Genomic DNA, 21846 nt, shown 5'->3' with positions numbered 1-21846 from the left:
TGAAACATTCCTTTCTAATGGGTGTAAACCAAAGAACAGGGTGAAACATTCCTTTCTTAGGGGTGTGTATTACACTCAAAAGCCTGTCTCAACAAGTTAGAGTTACAATGTAGCTAACATATCATGATACAATAGTATTAAAATAAGTAGGAATTCTGCTTAAGTCAGAGGTAGTTGCAATATTTGAAGTTCTGCAGAATTTCATATTCTTGTGACTGTAGTAAACTTATTGTATGCTTATAAGGAGAGTTAATCATGTCCCCTCAAACTTTGGTGGGGAGACATGTTGTTTTTGTTCTATCTGTCTGTCTGTTGGTGCATTACACTTTTGTGAAGGCAACTCTCAGAAACAACTAAACAGAATTTCACAAAACTTTGAAATATGTGTAGACATGCTCCTAATAACTTTGAAAATTCATGAAATTATATTGTAAGCACAATTCCTAAAAAAAATAATGAACAAAATTTCATGAAACTTTGTTGATAGTTAGGACATGGTATGCTAGTGTGTATATTACCAGAAATTTTTTTATCTGAATTTTATGGGAGTAATGCTTCCTTGAAATTTTATGAAATTTTCCTCTGAAACAGATTGTAAGCACAACTCCTTGGAAATTATAGAACCAGATTTCATGAAAATTTGTAGGTAGTCTAAGGATATGATACATAGTTGTGTATATTATTAATTTTTTTGTGGAGTAATGCCCCTTTGAGCTTAGAAATTTTCCAAATTTCTCAACTGAGGCAGACTGTCATTACAACTCCTTTGAAAGTGCTAAACAGAATCTCATCAAACTTGGTATGTAGCATATTTTGGAATAGTAACTGTAGCCTTGCAATAGGGCTTTGTGTTTTACAGATTAACAGGTGTATCTTACTTATTGAAGCTCAATTTCATTTTACACTTCAATAGATTTTTTCATTAACTTCCTGCATTTCATAGAATGGTAGTGAAGGTAAAAACTAAACTTTTACTTTTTTTTTTTTTAATTTTCAGTTGAAGGATCAAGTGGAGATGAATCATCAGTATTTGTTGTTGGTGCAAAAAATTCTGTAAGTTCCATTAAAAGTTAAAGTAGAAACATAGCAGTGGTAAAAATAAAGACCTGTAAGTTCCATTAAAAGTTACGATAGAAACGTAGCAGTGGTAAAAATAAAGACCTGTAAGTTCCATTAAAAGTTACAGTAGAAACGTAGCAGTGGTAAAAATAAAGACCTGTAAGTTCCATTAAAGTGTATGGCAGAAAGATAGCAATGGTAAAAATTAAGACCTGTAAGTTCTAGTGGAATTTTTATAGTGTAGGCAGTGTTGCAGTGATAAAAATAAAGACTTGCAAGTTCCATTAGAATTTCAATAGAAACTAGGCAGCAGTAAAAAAATAAAGATTTGTTAATTCCATTTAGTTAGTATAGAATCCTTGTAAAAAATTAGAATTGCTTTGGGTCCTATTTTGTTTTTACCTGCATCACCTATGATGATAGCAGATCTAGTAGCTGCTCCAATCAGTCCGTTCTTATGTCTGTCGGTCATATTAATGGGTTCTCACTTAGTGTAAACTGAAACTCAAAAAGCGTTTAAGCAATTTTTATGCTTTATGACATCATATTTAACTAATGGTATTTATAAAAACATATCAGTCTTTTTTTAATAACTAATAATATAATAATTATTTTTTAGGGAAAGACTTCCATCATCCTCAGGTTTCTGGATAGGTAAAATTAGATAAATAAAGTTTTTCTTTCAGTACTAACAAAACTTTATTTTAAACAAGAGAAAGAAGAATAAAAATGGAGTGAACACTTACAGATCTATTGTAAAAGTAAGAGGATAAAAATGGAGTGAGTATTTATAGACCTGTTGTAAAAATAAGATGATAAAAAAGGAGAGAGTATCTATAGATCTGTTCTAAAAGTAGGAGGGTAACAATGGAGTGAGTATCCATAGATCTATTGTAAAAGTAAGAGGATAAAAATGGAGTGAGTACTTATAGATTTAGAAATTAAGCAAGAGAAGGAAGTGTTGGAATGAAGTGAGTATTTATAGATCCCTAGTTTTATAAAGCATTATTTATGTATATAACTTGAGATCCACATAGAATGCTTATTACTCAGACTGTAATAGGACATGGCAGTCAATGTCTGCAATATATGGTTAAATGCTGTTGTAAATCTTACTGTTTTTGCTCAATGAAATTCATGTGTTTAATTTGTTTCTGATGCATCCTAGTCACATTATTAATTAAATAACAGTACAGCATAATATGTAGTTTGCTTACAGAAATGAAAACAATGGCACTACATGTAGTTTTTAATGAAAGCAATACAAATGTAAATACTTTTATTTGTTCCAACACAATAACTATAATTGGTTCAGGCTCATGTACATATACATAATATATCACGTATAAAAGTTTCAATTACAATATATTGAGACTTGTATTTTATGCCATTATATTCTTTCTTGTCTTTAAACAGCGAGATATGAATTTGGAAGACATTTTAAGTATATTTAAGTGATTATTGTTTAGAATTAGATCAATTTTGTAAATTGTTCATTTTATTTATATGCTTGCAGTTAACTACCTTATATTCAAAGTCTGTCTGATGAGGTTTATTAAAATTACAATTAAATTCAAATTCAAATTAGTTTATTGGAAAAAGGATAGTCAAGTACAATTTACATAGAATACAATATTTACGTAATCCAATACTAACAGATAAAATATAAGATGACATTATTAGATAGTACATGTGTTAAGTAAATATATCCAGTATATGGAAAAAATAATATAAATGTAATTATATATGTTCAAACAATAGCAAAATGATTACATACCATCACTTGTCGTTGACTTATAAAAGTTCAATATTTTTGAGAAGTCTCTCTGAGTGTGAGAGATTCTTTTAGATTCAAACAAATGTGCTTTAATACCTGTGATGTGGTTGGATTTAGGAGACTTTCTCCTTTGAAGATTCATTAGAGTTTTTATCAAATAGTGTGAAAAATTTTTCCCTAAGTGAGTTATACATGGGGCAATTGACTAAAAAGTGACACTCATCTTCCATTTTGTCTTTACATGATTTACAAAATCTACCACTGGCTGGTATTACGGGTAATACCAACCAGTTTCAATGGCTGTGTGCACTAAGTCTTAATTTTGATAAAATTGAGGGTTAATATTTATTGACATTAAATATTAAATATTTTTATAGCTCAAAATTCGATACAATTTTGCTATAAGATCTCAGTTTTCCTGATTCATTATTTCTTGTATTAGTTAATTGACCCATAAGTTTACAAGATTAATGCTCATTTGTTTCTTTATTCAATTGTACATGAGAGAGATCTAATGTGTCTTAAGTTAAATAAAGTTTTTACCAGTAGTTGTTCTACTGATTTCTCCCATGAAGGGCAGTTTTCAGATTTAAATTTTTTATCTTCCTGAAATACAGATCTTAATAAATCATGTACATATTCTGTTTTTTTTTTCAAAAATGAAAATAAAATTATGTATATTTTCCAAGTTTATCTTGTGGTATGCTACCCAAATCTCTGAGCTGTATGTCAGAATGTGTCCTATCATAGATTCAGAAAGTTTTAACCATTTAATTAAACTGATAAATTATCTGGAGATGGAGTATTAGCTTTAAGGCCAAAGAAGGCTTTGTGTGATATTATCATTTAGTGCTCTTCATTTGATATAAGTCATCATAATTTGAAACATTTATTAGGTTACCTATATATTGAATACTTACATGATTTTAGTCATTGATTGGACTGATAAAGATATTGTTCAAAAGCTGCACCTCAAGATCATTTAAACATTAAAACAAACTACACTGTGAACTTTTCTAAAACTTCATTTATGGTTTTGTACATGAATGCCCTATATAATATCATTTTTGTCTGGAAATTGAATGATAGGATTTGCAAAACAGGTTTTAATTTGGGCAAATAGCTGAAAGAGGTTTTAATTTGGACATATAGCTGAAAATTAGCCCCCTTTTTTGTTTTTTTGACAAAATAAAAGACCAGTTACTCTTCTACAACATAAATAAAATAAGAATTTCACATTAAATTTTATATATTAATCCTTTTTAAATGAATTTAACTTACTATTCAGTTGTTTATTCTGTAATTTACCAGATATGATTCAGTTTGGTCAATGATTCAGATTTCTAATAAAAAATTGTCAGATGATGTTCTACAGTTAGAGAAATATCATACACAAATTTAAAGAAAATTGAATTATGGGGAGGTTTTGGGGTCTACTACCTTAAGTATAAAATGTATTTCATTTTCTACAGAATTCTTTAAATGGTTGGCATATTCTTTCTTTTTCAGAGATATTATGATGTCTTCCTCATTCTATCATTAGTTGATATTAACAGAAATAATAACATTGCAGTTGATTACATTATTGTTAATGAACTGTAAGCTTTTATAGGTTAAGGTTTTTCTGATTATCAATAGTAAACATTGTATGAATTTGTTTTGCAGAGATGAAGCACCAAAACCTACCGTAGCACTGGAATATACATTTGGAAGACGAGCCAAAGGTCACAATATAGTATGTGACTTATAAGATTTTTATTAGATGACTGGGACCAAGCCATTTTTATGCTTCAATTGTCTGTTGTCATCTCTTAACTTTTAACATTGTGTTCAACTACTTGAAAACTGAATCAATTGAACAAGTCATTAACGATGTTTTGGTACATCCTGATACAAATGATCCACTTTTTGTCCACATAATTTAACCTGATTTGCTTCTGATTGGCTAATTTTCCAGGTTAGAATCTCGGTAGGATTGTTGACAGCTATAACCTCTATGAATTATCTTTTTTCGATGTTCAAGTTGGGTTTTTATTGGCTGCTGCAGCTAAACATTGCCTTTGAAATCCTTTAGGAAATATTGTTTTAGGTTACAGACCACCGATTCAACCAATGAGCATTTGGAACGTACGCAAAAATAGTCCTACGCAGAAATTACCCCTGTTCCTCATAGTGCTGTGAAAAAAGTTCTCATCTTATTTAAAAAATTTAAACAGTTTCTGAAAGGAAAAACATTTCTGTACATTTTATAGGTGCATTTTGCTTCTTGTGATGTGAAGCCTAATCTCCATAATGATTTTTAAATATACCCCTGTCTTGTGAAAACACTGGGATTTCCCATGCTATTTATAGACCCTTCACTTCCGGTGACCAGTACTGCACTGCAAGTCTGCTAACCCCACATGCCATTCTGAGGATTGTGAGCTGACATATGTAGAATCATGCTGATATATAGTCCTCTGCAGGTTAAAGTTAAGGTAAAGTCCAGAGAAGCCATTGAATATTGTGAAATTAGCATAGAAGCCTATGGAAAGTGGAATTAGTGGTTTTTAGCCTTTAACTCATATCTCTAGAAAAAGTAGATAAATTATCATTAAACTTGGCAACAATGTTGTTTTGGTGGCTCTGTATTAATGAATCACCCTTGGTTCTTGTCAATTAAATAACATGACATCCAAAGGTCTTATAATGTTCTTATTGGCCAATTTCTAATGCTCATTCCTCTGAAACTATATGGTTTGAAACTTGGTATAGAGGATAATTATGACCACTATTGATTAAAATGGCTTCTTTGGTAGTTATCCTTAAAACCTATGGGCAAGCACATTGGGTTGAATCTTTAAGGTGAAATGTTCAAATCTTTACTTGATGTCTGTAGATAAAGTACAATGAATTTCAATATGCTTTGGTGTAGATTTTTCCATATCATATGAGTTCAAATAGTTTTCAAATGTCATATGTCACATTTTGTTCTTTTTAACTAAGGCTAAAGATGTTGGACATATCTGGGAGCTTGGAGGTGGAACCTGGCTATCAAAATTAATGGATGTTCCTCTTAATCCTTCAGCTTTGTGGTAAGTATCATCTAGTTAATCAGGATAGGCCCACCATACGATCAATATCTTCCCATTCTCTTGTTAAAGGGGACAGGATAGGCCCACCATCCTATCAATACCTTACCATTCTATTGTTATAGGGGACAGGATAGGCCCACCATCCTGTCAATATCTTTCCATTCTCTTTTTATAGGGTGTAGGATAGGCCCACCATCCTGTCAATACTTCACCATTCTTTTGTTATAGGGGCAGGATAGGCCCACCATCCTTTCAATATCTTCCCATTCTCTTGTTATAGGGGATAGGATAGGCCCACCAACCTATCAATATCTTCCCATTCTCTTGTTATAGTGGATAGGATAGGCCCACCAACCTATCAATACCTTACCATTCTATTGTTATAGGGGCAGGATAGGCCCACCATCCTTTCAATATCTTCCCATTCTCTTGTTATAGGGGATAGGATAGGCCCACCAACCTATCAATACCTTACCATTCTTTTGTTATAGGGGCAGGATAGGCCCACCATCCTTTCAATATCTTCCCATTCTCTTGTTATAGGGGATAGGATAGGCCCACCAACCTATCAATACCTTACCATTCTATTTTTATAGGGAACAAGATAGTCCCACCAACCTGTTAATACTTCACCATTCTCTTGTTATAGGGGATAGGATAGGCCCACCAACCTATCAATACCTTACCATTCTATTGTTATAGGGGCAGGATAGGCCCACCATCCTTTCAATATCTTCCCATTCTCTTGTTATAGGGGATAGGATAGGCCCACCAACCTATCAATACCTTACCATTCTATTTTTATAGGGAACAAGATAGTCCCACCAACCTGTTAATACTTCACCATTCTCTTGTTATAGGGGATAGGATAGGCCCACCAACCTATCAATACCTTACCATTCTTTTGTTATGGGGGCAGGATAGGCCCACCATCCTTTCAATATCTTCCCATTCTCTTGTTATAGGGTGCAGGATAGGTCCACCATCCTATTAATATCTTTCCATTCTATTGTTATAGGGACAAGATAGGCCCAATATCCTATCGATATCTTACATTCTCTTGTTATAGGGGACAGGATAGGCCTGCCATTCTATCAATATCTTACCGTTATCTTGTTATGGGGACAGGATAGGCCCACCATCCTATCAATATCTACCATTGTCTTGTTTTAGGGGGCAGGATAGGCTCACCTTTTTTATCCACCTATATTTTACCAGGTTAGTTGTAAAAGCTGCTAGTTTCTTGGTATTTACCTCACCTAGTCCCCATGTGATAATTGTCATAGTTCCTGAACAACAATTCTCTTCTGAAACCACTCAGTGGATTTTAACCAAATTTGGTCATTAACATAATTTAGTGATTTTTTTTGCTTCAGTTTTTAGCCAAAATAAATATGGTAGAAAGAAAGTTTCATTTTATGAAATAATTTTGTGATAAGGCCTACAAAAGTGTATTTGGTCAAGGTTTTAGGACAACTCCTTGTTACAATTATTGCCCTTTAATGGCAAAAAAAATTGATGTTTTCTGCAGTTTTAGTCAATAACTTGAAAACTATTATGGGTAAAAAGAAACTTTTAATTGATGAAATAATTCTATGATAAGGCCTACAATTGCCCTTGAAAGGCAAAAGAACTTACATACCTGTAATTCCATGTCTAACTTCCTTCTGTAATGTTATCTCTGACTTATATACATGTAATTACCTGTAATTTGCAGGCAGTATGATTTGTAGTTTGACTTTTCATTTTGAGTTTTGAGTAACAGAACTTAATGAGACAGCCAGTTGAATTGTTGCATATCATTAATGAATGACCTAATTTACCTGTACTGTTATATTTGACATGGTATTTGTAGTGTTCAATGAAATCATGGGAGCAGTGTTTATTAACTTCTTGCGAAAGTCTAACATAATGAAAGACAGTTACAAAATGTTGGTATATTGAGAGATTAAAAAATGACTTATAAGTTCACAAATTAAAGGTTCCAGCCTTATGTATAGTAGAAATCCTAGTCACAATCAATAAGAAAAAAAATAAATCATTGAATGTAATGAAGTGTTATTTTACAATGAGTCAGTTGTTTATTGTTCATTTTCATTCAATATTTGTTAGTCATACAGCAGTTGCCATTGTGGTGGATTTATCCAAACCAAAGGAAATCTGGTATAACGTGGAAACACTACTGAATGCTGCCAAGACCAGAGTTAACACATTGGTTGATCAGATGAGATCTGAGGATCCTGGGCTGAAAGAGAGGTTGACAAAACAGGCATGGGAAAGAGTTGGAGATCATCCGGTATATTGAGCTTTTGCTGTTTGGTGTCATAGATTTGTTTTATCTTTTAAACATGAAGAGAAAATGATAGCTTAACAGAACACATGTAATGTGCATTTATATGTAAATAATTTAAAGTAAAAACAGATGGCTAATATTTTTAAATCTGATATTTCTTATAATTTTAATAGTTTTCTATTCTTTTTTCATTAAATTCTTGAAATATTTTCCAGGATAAAAGTTTGATGAATCCATTCCTTGTACCTCTTATTATAATTGGTGGAAAATATGACCTTTTTCAGGTAAAGTAGTATCAGTAGTTTATATAGTAATATCAAGGAATCAAAACATCAGAAATATAGATTCTCCTTCAGAGGAGATTACAGGATTTCTCCACTCCAGATAGTTAAATTTTAGATTTTAAAACCTATGATTTAACTATCTAGAGTGGAGAAATCCTTTAATCCCTGAGAGATAGAAATGAGGGAGAATCTGTTTCTCCCATGGATAAAACAATAAAAAATAAATTAAACAACACCCTATATTCTCCCACCATCAACTACATCAAGGATCTCCCCTCCAGTCATCAATTCATTGTGTCATCGATATCACTACTGACATGACACTGTTCCATGGGCTCATAATGATACAATGTAGTACTGACATGATACTGTTCCATGGGCTTTTAATGGTATAATGTAGTACTGATATGACACTGTTCCATGGGCTCATTGTGGTATAAAGTAGTACTGACATGACACTGTTCCATGGGCTCATAATGGTATAAAGTAGTACTGACATGACACTGTTCCATGGGCTCATAATGGTATAAAGTAGTACTGACATGATACTGTTCCATGGGCTCATAATGGTATAAAGTAGTACTGACATGACACTGTCCCATGTGCTTTTAATGGTATAATGTAGTACTGACATGATACTGTTCCATGAGCTCATAATGGTACTATGTAGTACTGACATGATACTGTCCCATGTGCTTAATGGTATAATGTAGTACTGACATGACACTGTATCATGGGCTCATAATGGTATAATGTAGTACTGACATAACACTGTCCCATGGGCTCATTATGGTATAAAGTAGTACTGACATGATACTGTTCCATGTGCTTTTAATGGTATAATGTAGTACTGACATGACACTGTTCCATGGGCTCATTGTGGTATAAAGTAGTACTGACATGACACTGTTCCATGGGCTCATAATGGTATAATGTAGTACTGACATGACACTGTTCCATGGGCTCATAATGGTATAATGTAGTACTGACATAACACTGTCCCATGGGCTCATTATGGTATAAAGTAGTACTGACATGATACTGTTCCATGTGCTCATTATGGTATAAAGTAGTACTGACATGATACTGTTCCATGGGCTTTTAATGGTATAATGTAGTACTGACATGACACTGTTCCAGGATTACAGGATTTCTTCACTCAAGATTTAAATTTAACTATTGAGAGTGGAGAAATCCTTTAATCCCCTAGAGACTGAAGGAGACTCTATATCTATGAGGGAGAATCTGTTTCTCCCATGAATAAAACCATAAAAAATAAATTAAACAACACCCTATATTCTCCCAATGTGAACTACATCATCAAGGATCTCCCCTCCAGTCATCAAGTCATTGTGTCATCGATATCACTCCCATTATGATTAGTTGATACACTACCAACTAATCTTTTAAAATAAGAATAACATTCGTAAAAATCAACACGTATTTAATTGATCAACAATATGAATAACAACTGTAAACATGGTAAACATGGTGAGCGTGGAAGTCTTCATGCAACATTTTTACTTCCCAGCACATCGCTCATGCGGTGTGCCTATGAATGGGAGAAATGTTAATATACACTCTGTATACATGTGATAGACCACTAACTTCAGATCAGATGATGTCAGGAATTGAGACCAGGGGGACCAGGGTTATTTTCATTTAAGGGTTTATATTCCTGTTTTTCTAGATGGGATGTTTTACGATTTATCAGTGTCTGTTTGTCATTCCTGATTTTCTAAACAGATGTATAATGGTTTACTAGTGTCTGTCAGTCATTCCTGTTTTTCTAAACAGGATGTTTTCCAAGTTGCTCATTTGCTTTTGTTACTTTGTATGTATTATTTTAGTTACTTTATGTTCTTTGTTGTGTATGTCTGTTTTCCATGTCTGGTCTTTGTCACAAGATTACATTCTTTGGATTACTGCTAGAACCTTGGTTCCCTTGATTACTCTTTCTAGATTGGGTGTATTATGGTTAACCAGTGTCTATCCGTCATTCCTGTTTTTCTATACCGGATGTATTATGGTTTTCCATTGTCTGTCCATCATTCGTATGGATATGGTATTAAGTGAGACTTTGAAAACCTATTCTAGGGGTAGCCATGGGTCCAGTAATTGAGACCATGACAACCTATTCTAGTGGTGGCCATGGGTTTTGTAGGTAACACCATGACAAATTATTCTAGGGTTAGCCATGGGTTTAGTAAATGAGACCATGACATCCTTTTTAGGGGTGGTCATGGATTTTGTAAGTGAGACCATGACAACCTATTATAGGGGTAGCCATGGGTCCAGTAAGTGAGACTATGACAACCTATTCTGGGGTGGTCATGGGTCCAGTAAGTGAGACCATGACAACCTATTCTAGGGGTGGCCATGGGTCCATTAAGTGAGACCATGACATCCTATTCTTGGGGTGGCCATGGGTCCATTAAGTGAGACCATGACATCCTATTCTTGGGGTGGCCATGGGTCCAGTAAGTGAGACCATGACGACCTATTCTAGTGGTGGCCATGGGTTTTGTAAGTGAGACCATGACAACCTATTCTAGTGGTGGCCATGGGTTTTGTAAGTGAGACCATGACAAGCTATTCTGGGGTGGTCATGGGTTTTGTAAGTGAGACCATGACAACCTATTCTGGGGTGGTCATGGGTTTTGTAAGTGAGACCATGACATCCTATTCTGGGGTGGTCATGGGTTTTGTAAGTGAGACCATGACAAGCTATTCTGGGGTGGTCATGGATTTTGCAAGTGAGACCATGACATCCTATTCTGGGGTGGTCATGGGTTTTGTAAGTGAGACCATGACAACCTATTATAGTGGTGGCCATGGGTTTTGTAAGTGAGACCATGACATCCTATTCTAGGGGTGGCCATGGGTTTTGTAAGTGAGACCATGATATCCTATTCTAGGGTCGGCCATGGGTCCAGTAAGTGAGACCATGACATCCTATTCTTGGGGTAGTCATGGGTTTTGTAAGTGAGACCATGACAACCTATTCTAGGGGTGGCCATGGGTTTTGTAAGTGAGACCATGACAACCTATTCTAGGGGTGGCCATGGGTCCAGTAAGTGAGACCATGATATCCTATTCTAGGGTCGGCCATGGGTCCAGTAAGTGAGACCATGACATCCTATTCTTGGGGTAGTCATGGGTTTTGTAAGTGAGACCATGACAACCTATTCTAGGGGTGGCCATGGGTTTTGTAAGTGAGACCATGACAACCTATTCTAGGGGTGGCCATGGGTCCAGTAAGTGAGACCATGACATCCTATTCTTGGGGTAGTCATGGGTTTTGTAAGTGAGACCATGACAACCTATTCTTGGGGTAGTCATGGGTTTTGTAATTGAGACCATGACAACCTATTTTTGGGGTGGCCATGGATCCAGTAAGTGAGTCCATGACAACCTATTTTAGGGGGTGGTCCTGGGTTTTGTAAGTGAGACCATGATATCCTATTCTAGAGGTGGTTGTGGGTTTTGTAAGTGAGACCATGACAACCTATTCTAGAGGATGGTCCTGGGTTTTGTGAGTGAGGTCATGACAACCTATTCTAGGGGTGGCCATGGGTCCAGTAAGTGAGACCATGACAACCTATTCTAAGGGGGGTTGTGGGTTTTGTTAGTGAGACCATGATATCCTTTTCTTATCCTAGTCTTCAAAGGAAAGTTAAATGTCTACACTAAATATTTCTCACAATGACTGCAATTTGTATTGTAAATTTTCCTTTTTGTCTCTATAGCATTCAGTTAGATATGCTTCTTTCAAAATTCTTTTTATAGAAAAAAGACAAAAAACAGTACACTGACTTGAAAAAAAAAACTTTGATATATAAATTCTGCTTGAGGTGGTGTAAATGCTCCATTTTGCTATCTGTTACTTTGATGTCCAGTAATTGCATTGTCAATATCTACATTTGAAACAAATCTTATTGAAAATATTTGTAGGAATTTGGATCAGAAGAAAGGAAGGTGATATGTAAGACCTTGAGATTTTTAGCTCACACTCACGGAGCTACTTTACAGGTTAGTTTCAAATTTCTATGGCCTTGAAATGTTTAGCTCACACTCACAAAGCTACTTACAGTCTTTTGGGGTACGTTTATGGGTATTATGGTATACTGCTATGCGTCTACTTCAAAAGTACATTTTTTTTATAGAATTTTTTATAATGTTTTGTAGAAAGTTGGAATTGAGTAACAAAGTGTATCATGTGTTTATTACTAGTAAATGATAGCTGTTACAGCTTAACTGACTTGGAATAATTTAATCACAATTATCTAAATCTACCTTCTTCAATGTTTAATAACCTTTTTAAAACAAATTATTAGTTGCCTTCAAAAAAAAATACTTCCAGGTTTTTTTCTGATTTTTACTGAACTTGATAATTTCCTGCAAAACTGTTGTTATGGATGTTCATTTAGATTTATGTTTGTTAAGGAATTTTTTGAATTCCTGTTACGATATACAATTTTTGAATTCCTGTTACGATATACTATTTTTCAATGTACTTTTCTATCAAGGCATATTTTGTGTATTTCACAATGTTTTCATTAACAACAATATGACCATATATTTTTGTAATTGATATGTAGTAGTGATTATTATTGCCCCCACTTTGCAAATTAATGGGGGTGTGTGTCCATTCTTCCATCTATCCTTCCATCTGTCCTTTCTTCCTTCCTGCCGTTACACAAGGGGGACCCATCTCTTAACTGATACTCCTTTTATACCACTCTATGGAATTTAATGAAACTTTTATATTAAGTTCCTATTTTGCACTTCCTATTTCAGATATTGATCTGAATCAATCTGGGGGTTTCATGTAGCATAACATAGATTTACTTATATAACACAACCAAACATTCTTACTTACAGTTCATATGCCTAATTCATCCATTTATACGAGGAAATCAAATTTTTAATCTGCCATCTTTGTTTCAAAGTGGCACATTGTTGATAAATAATTAGGGCCCTGCCATGAAAGCGGTGGTCACCCTATAGTGATCACTCTGTCCGTCTATTTACAAACTTGAATCTGGGCTCTAACTTGTTTGTCTTTTGATGTAGGCTTTTGCATATGGGTGGATCATCTTAAGATAATGTGTCTCATACCATGATTAGTGGCCTATGACCTTTAACTTTGCCCTCAAGGTCAAATTCCTGTATTTTCAGTGACAAACTCAAGTCTGGGCAGTTACTTTTCTGTCTTTCAAAGTGGGCTTTTGATATTTGGCATGTGGGTAGATCACTTTAAGATGACATGTTGTGTATCATGGAAAGTGGCTATGACCTTGAACTTTAAACTCAAGGTCAAATTCCTGTCTTTTTGGTGACAAACTTGTGTTAGAATATATTTGATTTCATACTTCTTTCTCAACCAGTAAATATTTTGATATGAGTGCCACATTAAAAAGTGAAAAAAAACTTGTAGATCCATATTAATATGAAACAAATAATTTGCTTCATGTCTGGACAATAACTTTAGTATAATTGTAAAGTTTTATATGAAATAATACCACAAGATGCTATACTACAAAAGGAAAGGTGAAAGGGAGATATCAGATTATAATATAGCATGAGTGCTTATTGTTAAAAAGGGGTTACTATATATCTATACAAATGTATTATTTTTATGTATATGAAGCAAGAATATTATTGCTGTATGTTTGTAAATGAATTTAATTCTACTTAAATGATTTAAATGCTGGAGGCAGGAATTTTCACTCACACATAGTTACAACAACAAAAGTTCTAGGTGTTCTTTGATTAAATCATAATATCAATGATTTTCTCATGCAGCCGAACAAAAATTATGCTCTTGGTATTTTTTTACATGCTTAATTTTCCACTGTATTTAATATATTGATATCAGGTTAAATTAGGGAAATACATAATTGCAAATTTTTATAGTTCTTTGAATACTTTCATTCTGTGTCAAGCTTTAATCACAATCCAAAATCTGACCTGTTCTATTTAGAGCTTGAATGTTGTGTCCATACTTGCTTAAACTGTTCAGGGTTCAACTACTGCGGTCATATCAAGCTGTGCCATGCAAAGCATTTTATTAGTTTAATGAAAGATTTGATACATATATGACATGTACTATAATGGTAACTTTCATTCTGTTTGTACTGCGCTGAAAAAAGTACACAAAATAGTGATAATCTTGTGTATTATACTTGATCTTTTATTGTTGTATTGTAGTTTTTCAGTATCAAACATGAGACTTTAGTCAGCAAGATGAGAGCTTTATTGAGTCATAATCTGTTTGCTACAGCACAAAAGTAAGTGATCTAAGTTTTTCAAGCCATTCTTCTGTGTTTTCATACCATTCTTCTGTGTTCTCATACCATTCTTATGTGTTCTCATACCATTCTACTGTGTCCTCATACCATTCTATTGTGTTCTCAGACCCTTCTTCTGTGTTCTCATACCATTCTACTGTGTTCTCGGACCATTCTTCTGTGTTCTCATACCATTCTTCTGTGTTCTTATACTATTCGACTGTGTTCTCATACCATTCTTCTGTGTTCTTGGACTATTCATCTGTGTTCTCATACCATTCTAGTGTGTTCTTGGACTATTCATCTGTGTTCTCATACCATTCTTCTGTGTTCTCATACCATTCTACTGTGTTCTTGGACTATTCATCTGTGTTCTCATACCATTCTATTGTGTTCTCATACCATTCTTCTGTGTACTCTGACCATTCTTCTGTGTTCTCATACCATTGTACTGTGTTCTTGGACCATTCTTCTGTGTCGTCATACCATTCTACTGTGTTCTCATACCATTCTTCTATGTTCTCATACCATTCTATTGTGTACTCATACCACTGTACTGTTTTTCCAGCTATTCTTCTGTGTTCTTTGTATAATAATGAATTGGAAAAACAACTCGATAGTAAAATAGCAAAAATGTTCCAATTTATTATGAAAAAAGCTTGAGATTGAAATGGACAAATTCAGTGAGAGTTTTAAATATGAAAGGTTAATGATTATTAAGCTGAAAATATAATTGTTTCTGGGGAGAAATCAGGAAAAGAGGTGGGCCAAAGTATGTCATGACCCTGTGTACCTCTGATTCTGATAGGTATTCCTTGTACTTTCCTGATAGGTAATCTGTATATTTTCTCTTCCCTTTACAATGGAAAAAAAAGTTGAATGTGTTTTTGTTGTAGTAAGACTTTGCAGACAGACCATAACAAGCCTCTGATGGTGCCAGCTGGATCAGATGCACTTCAACAAATAGGTATATGTAAAATACCTTTAAAGTGATTTCCTCAATTATATATGTATGGCTGCTATAGCTTACTTTGTCAGGGCCACTGCTTTGTATTTCTTTAACTATTAGCTATATTGTCCTGAGTAGTATTTATATCAAATAAGCTTACTTATGTCATTAATCTGAAGTTTTATTTTATCTAGTGTTATATGGCAATGAATGGCATGCTTACTTTTGGTTAATATCTGTCGTAATTATTATGATGGTGTACATTAAAACATATTAAGAAAGACTAAGTTTTGTTTTCAATTTTTTATTACTTATTTTACTGTTCATCACTGTCGTTATATTCTGTTTAATATATATATCTGAATTGTGTTTTATTTTCTGAAAGGTTCACCTCCCTTGTCAGAGAAGGATATAGGACGTATTCATGCAAAGTAAGGTTTTATAAATTATACTGAAAGTTAAGTTGATGTGTTCATCTATGAAAATTACTGCTGAGTTATGAATGATACTGCATGAGCTTAAAGGGAATACCTGAGTATTCAATATCCTTAAACAGCCTCAGACAATAGTAATAACTATAGGACAATAGTTATAGCCCTTGGACAATAGTTATAGCTCTTGGACAATTGTTATAACTTTGGGACAATAGTTCTAACTCTGAAAATAGTTTTAACTCTGGGACAGTAGTTCTAACTCTGGGGCAATAGTTTTAACTCTGGGACAGTAGTTATATCTCTGGTACAATAGTTCTAACTCTGGGACAATAATTATACCTCTGGTACAATAGTTCTAATCTGGGACAATAGTTTTAGCTCTGGGACAGTAGTTATACCTCTGGTACACTAGTTCTAACTCTGGGACAGTAGTTATTCTTCCGGGACAATAGTTATACCCCTGGAACAAGTGTTCTACCTCTGAGACAGTTGTTACTACTCTGGGGCAATAGTTACTACTCTGGAACAAAAATTACTTCACTGGGAAAAAAAGTTGCTACTTCGTGACAATAGTTTCAACTCTTTCACAAAAGTTTTACCTCTGGAACAATAGATATAGCTCTGGGACAACAGTTACAACCATGGGATAGTAGTTTTAACTCTGGGACAATATTTATACCTGTTGGACAATAGCTTAAACTCTTTGACAATAATTATACTTCTTGGACAGTAGTTACGACTCTTGGACTAGAGTAATACCTCTGGGACAATAGCTATGACTTTTGGACAATAGTAGTACCTCTGGGACAATAGTTATATTTCTGGGACAGTAGTCATATATCTTGAACAATTTCACTGCTATTAACCAGTCAAAGTAGTTAATTATGATGAAATACTTTGAAATTCAAAATTAAACTATCTATATTTTATGTGCCCATCTGTCTAGAGGAGACATATTATGGTATATCAGTGTCTATCCATCTGTCCATCTGTTGTTCACACTTGCCTCAATAATTCAAAAACACTGCCACCAATATTTGTGAAACTTTGGTGAATTGTTTCTTTCTATTGATGTGAGCTCCCTTTTCATTTTATAATTTTTTCACTTTTTCTTTTATGAGTTAAGGGACTTTATTTTTACAAAAATGGAAAATGGAACAGATATGGTAAAATGCAACAAATGCACCATGGATGATTTTATGTTTTTGTACTATTACTCTAAAACCTTAGCAGCTATGTAAATGAAACTTTGTTGAATTGCCCTTTCAATTTTTTTGATTTCACGATTTAGAGTTATGGGATTTTCATGAAACTTTGGAAAATAGTTTATTACTGTTTATGTTAGCTCCCCATGCTCTTAAATTGTTATGAAATTGGAATTTTCAGATTTCTAGTTTTGGGGATTTCCCATAATTGTACAATAACTTTTAAACCCTTCAAGCAATTTTCATGAAACTTTGTTGAATTGTTTTTTTTTAATGTTGTAAGCTTCTTTTTATTTTTAAATATTTTGTGTTAAATATTTCATCACATTCAAATTTAGAGCTGTATCAACCTTGAATTGTATGTCCATATACGCCCCATCTGTTCAGGGTTTGACCACTGTGGGTGACTCTAGCAGCCCTCTGTGAAACATTTAATTTATCTGATGTATTTCTCATGGACTGATATTAAACTGACCAATGTAATGATATATGACTGTACATTTACTGGGGCCCCACTACGAAAAGTGGAAGATGACCTATGAAATGAATTATTTTTGCATACAAATTCATGTCAGAGTTGTTACTTCTTTGTCTACTGGTGTATGCTATAGTGTTTCGTCTGTCCATCCGTAACAAATTCTTTCCAGGCTTTAACTTTTTTTGTCTTGAGAATAGATAAACTCATGACAATGTGTTGAGTACCATGGTTGGCGCCCTTTGACTTGAACTTTGACCTCAAGGTCGAATGATTTTTGCATACAAATTCATGTCTGAGCTGTTACTTCTTTGTCTACTGGTGTATGCTTTTATTATTTGGTATGAGGGTAGATCAGCTCGAGACAATGTGTTGGTGATCTTGAACTTTGATCTCAAATTAAAATTAATAATTTTTGCATGACAGATTTGTGTCTGGGCTGTAATGAGTTTTACATGATAAATTGAATGTGTTGTGCATGGCAGATGTTATGCTATGTGCAAGTTCTATTATTTTGCTAATCATGATTTATTTTCACAGGAACCCTATAGAGTTATGGAAACATGCTTTTGCTGGATTTTTCCCACCAGAGGTAAATGTACATAATTTATATGATGTCTTTAAGAGTCATATGACCAATTAACCTTTTATATATGATTTTAAAATTTTCAATTATCAAAGTTGTCAACAGTCATTACATCATTAAGACCTGCTATTCTGATTAGATGAATATCTATCATACAACAAATTGTGCAAAGTTACAAATGTTTACATTAGATCTTGCTACATTATTATACCCCCCCCCCACAAAGTTGGGGGGTATATAGGAATCACCACGTCTGCGCAACTCCTGCTAAACATATAGGAAGGTTGGGTATCGTATGTACATGAATAAACATAGTTATTGTCAGAGGACTCCAAAGGGAGATAATCCAAATTAAGGGTTTACATAGTTAAACCTCGTAAGTGCAACTCTTCCTAAATTGCTCAAGAGATTTTGACAAAATTCTATTGGAACGCTGAGTATCCTATGCAGATGTACATGAAGGAATATATTTACTGTCAGAGGACTCCAAAGGGAGAAAATCCAAATTAAGGGTTTTACATGGTTGAACCTCGTAAATGCAACTCCTTCTAAATTGCTCAAGAGATTTTAAAGAAATTGTATAGAAATATGATTACTGTATGATAAATCTTAAGGGAGATCATTCAAATTAAGGGTTACATGGTAAAACTTGTAAGTGCAACTCTTCCTAAACTTCTCAAAGGATTTTGATGTTATTTTATAGGAAGGTAAGATATATATAGATGTGCATGAAGGAATATAATTATTATTGGATGACACCAAAAGAGAAAATCAACAAAAGTGTCTCACATTTAAATCCATTTGAAGCAGGGGATATTATCTTTGTGAGCTTCCTCACAGAATACTAGTTTGATTTTAGGACACAATGAATCCTGGGTTGGTTGATGATCCATCTAAAGACCAACAGTATTGTGAAGCTGCAATAGATTCTCTGCGGTCACAGAAGGATGAGGTTAAATTAAACTTCTTTTACTGTTGTTGTTTCCTTTTTTTTACATTATTTTTAATCAAAGTATACAAGAACAATTTACTGAATATAAGTTGCACATTTTAGTAAAAAAAAAAAAAATTACAAGAAATTCAATTTATTCATGCACTTTCAGGTCACGTAATAATGATGATAAGTCATACATGGTATTTAAAATGTCTTTTCACAGAATACTTACTTTATCATACATGACAAGCTTACTTAGTTATTTCCAAAAATGGGAAATCCCCCATTTTTATGAATAAAGGTTCTAACTTGGAAATGTAAAGTCTGAAATTTATAAAAATTATTGATTGATTGATTGTTGGGGTTTAAGGTTACAGACCACCAATTCAACCAATGAGCATTTGGAACGTACGCAAAAATAGTCCTACGCAGAAATTACCCCTGTTCCTCATAGTGCTGTGAAAAAAGTTCTCATCTTATTTAAAAAAATTAAACAGTTTCTGACAGGAAAAACATTTCTGTACATTTTATAAGTGCATTTTGCTTCTTGTGATGTGAAGCCTAATCTCCATAATGATTTTTAAATATACCCTTATCTTGTGAAAACACTGGGATTTCCCATGCTATTTATAGACCCTTCACTTCCGGTGACCAGTACTGCACTGCAAGTCTGCTAACCCCACATGCCATTCTGAGGATTGTGAGCTGACATATGTAGAATCATGCTGATATATAGTCCTCTGCAGGTTAAAGTTAAGGTAGAGTCCAGAGAAGTCATTGAATATTGTGAAATTAGCATAGAAGCCTATGGAAAGTGGAATTAGTGGTTTTTAGCCTTAAGAAGAAGCTATGGCAAAATGAAAAGTTTCTTGAAATAGTTTTAAACTACTTGAAGATCTTGTTAACTTTGCCATGAGAGGAATACACTACAAAAATCCTTTAAAATATGCATTTTTTTAAGTTATAGGTCCAAATTATGGAAAATTGGTCTTTTTGGCTGATTTTTATGTCCTATCTTGTAAAAAGTGTAGAAAATTTAGTAAAAATATCAAATATTAAACTTTGAGGGCTATATTTACCTAAATATGGTGGTAATAAGCACTTGAAATCAAGTTTTGTGTAGATTTGAGCAAAAATTAGGTTAGAAATGAGGAAAAACTCACTTTCATTACTGCGGTTAAGGCCATATCAGCATTCCCCTATGGCAACATGGAAAATCCATTATTGAGTACTTTTTTTGCTTTAGGTGCCCTTTACTGGTCATGTTTTAATGTGAAAACACTGTATTTACAAATTTAAAGCCAAATATATCACCTTTTGTGAAAATTTAAAGATTTAGGATTTTTGACATGTGATCAAGAAAAAGGGGGAGGCATGTCAGAAATAATTTTTTTAAAATAGACCAATTTCTCAGAAAATGATTACTTTTAAAACTATTTCTTCATTAATATTGTTAAAAAACAAGTTGTGATTGATATTTTTTATTTGAAAAGTCAGAAAAAGTTCTTTGCAAATATTTAATGCATTTAAGTATGGTAGAATATTGTCACTTTTTTGCTCGCACAACTTGGTTACCCTATATTTAAAAATCAAATATTTAAAAAAGTGCTTGTCACATTTCACTGAAACTTTGCAAATGCATTCAGTATGTGTGTAGGAAGATACCTGTATAGTTATTTATTTTTTCTAAGACAAAAAGTGACTGTTTAGGTTACAGACCACCAATTCAACCAATGAGCATTTGGAACGTACGCAAAAATAGTCCTACGCAGAAATTACCCCTGTTCCTCATAGTGCTGTGAAAAAAGTTCTCATCTTATTTAAAAAAATTAAACAGTTTCTGACAGGAAAAACATTTCTGTACATTTTATAGGTGCATTTGGCTTCTTGTGATGTGAAGCCTAATCTCCATAATGATTTTTAAATATACCCTTATCTTGTGAAAACACTGGGATTTCCCATGCTATTTATAGACCCTTCACTTCCGGTGACCAGTACTGCACTGCAAGTCTGCTAACCCCACATGCCATTCTGAGGATTGTGAGCTGACATATGTAGAATCATGCTGATATATAGTCCTCTGCAGGTTAAAGTTAAGGTAGAGTCCAGAGAAGTCATTGAATATTGTGAAATTAGCATAGAAGCCTATGGAAAGTGGAATTAGTGGTTTTTAGCCTTAATGCCCGAGCAGCAATATTTCAGCTATATTCAGGCAGCATGAAAAAACTGATAGCAAGCTTACATCAATAGAGATTTACAATTTACTAAAGTTTTATTGAAACTGTTGGAAGTATTTATAGATTATTGTCAGAAGTATGAATGATGGACATTTACCATAATACATCTCGACAATGATGAGAAAATCTACCCTACTACAAATGTTCAAATGTAAATAGTTATAAAAGTCTACAGCTTCAAGTTGACATTGTACAATATTTTTGTTACTTTGAAAACAGTAATCAAATTTGATAGGAATTATTTTA

General features: G+C 33.7%; 1 protein-coding gene across 3 annotated transcripts in view; it reads left to right on the top strand.

Moving 5' to 3' along the window:
* The window catches only part of LOC148623250 (cytoplasmic dynein 2 light intermediate chain 1-like), a 33507-nt gene that overhangs the window by 7356 nt on the left and 4305 nt on the right, over nt 1-21846 (top strand). For all 3 annotated transcript variants that reach the window (XM_088564945.1, XM_088564946.1, XM_088564943.1), the window contains exons 3-14: nt 998-1053; nt 1679-1713; nt 4502-4571; nt 5822-5910; nt 8023-8206; nt 8419-8487; nt 12442-12519; nt 14701-14780; nt 15677-15747; nt 16115-16160; nt 18384-18435; nt 19289-19381. In XM_088564945.1, the coding sequence (XP_088421071.1) occupies nt 998-1053; nt 1679-1713; nt 4502-4571; nt 5822-5910; nt 8023-8206; nt 8419-8487; nt 12442-12519; nt 14701-14780; nt 15677-15747; nt 16115-16160; nt 18384-18435; nt 19289-19381 (923 nt within the window). The remainder of the gene's footprint in view (nt 1-997; nt 1054-1678; nt 1714-4501; nt 4572-5821; nt 5911-8022; nt 8207-8418; nt 8488-12441; nt 12520-14700; nt 14781-15676; nt 15748-16114; nt 16161-18383; nt 18436-19288; nt 19382-21846) is intronic.

This window comes from Perna viridis, chromosome 2 (assembly GCF_037379345.1).
Source record: "Perna viridis isolate PV_CMFRI_1.1 ecotype Kerala chromosome 2, ASM3737934v1, whole genome shotgun sequence".
In the NCBI taxonomy this organism is placed as follows: domain Eukaryota; kingdom Metazoa; phylum Mollusca; class Bivalvia; order Mytilida; family Mytilidae; genus Perna; species Perna viridis.
Note: the sequence above shows the minus strand (reverse complement) of the source record. Positions and strands in the feature narration are given on the sequence as shown.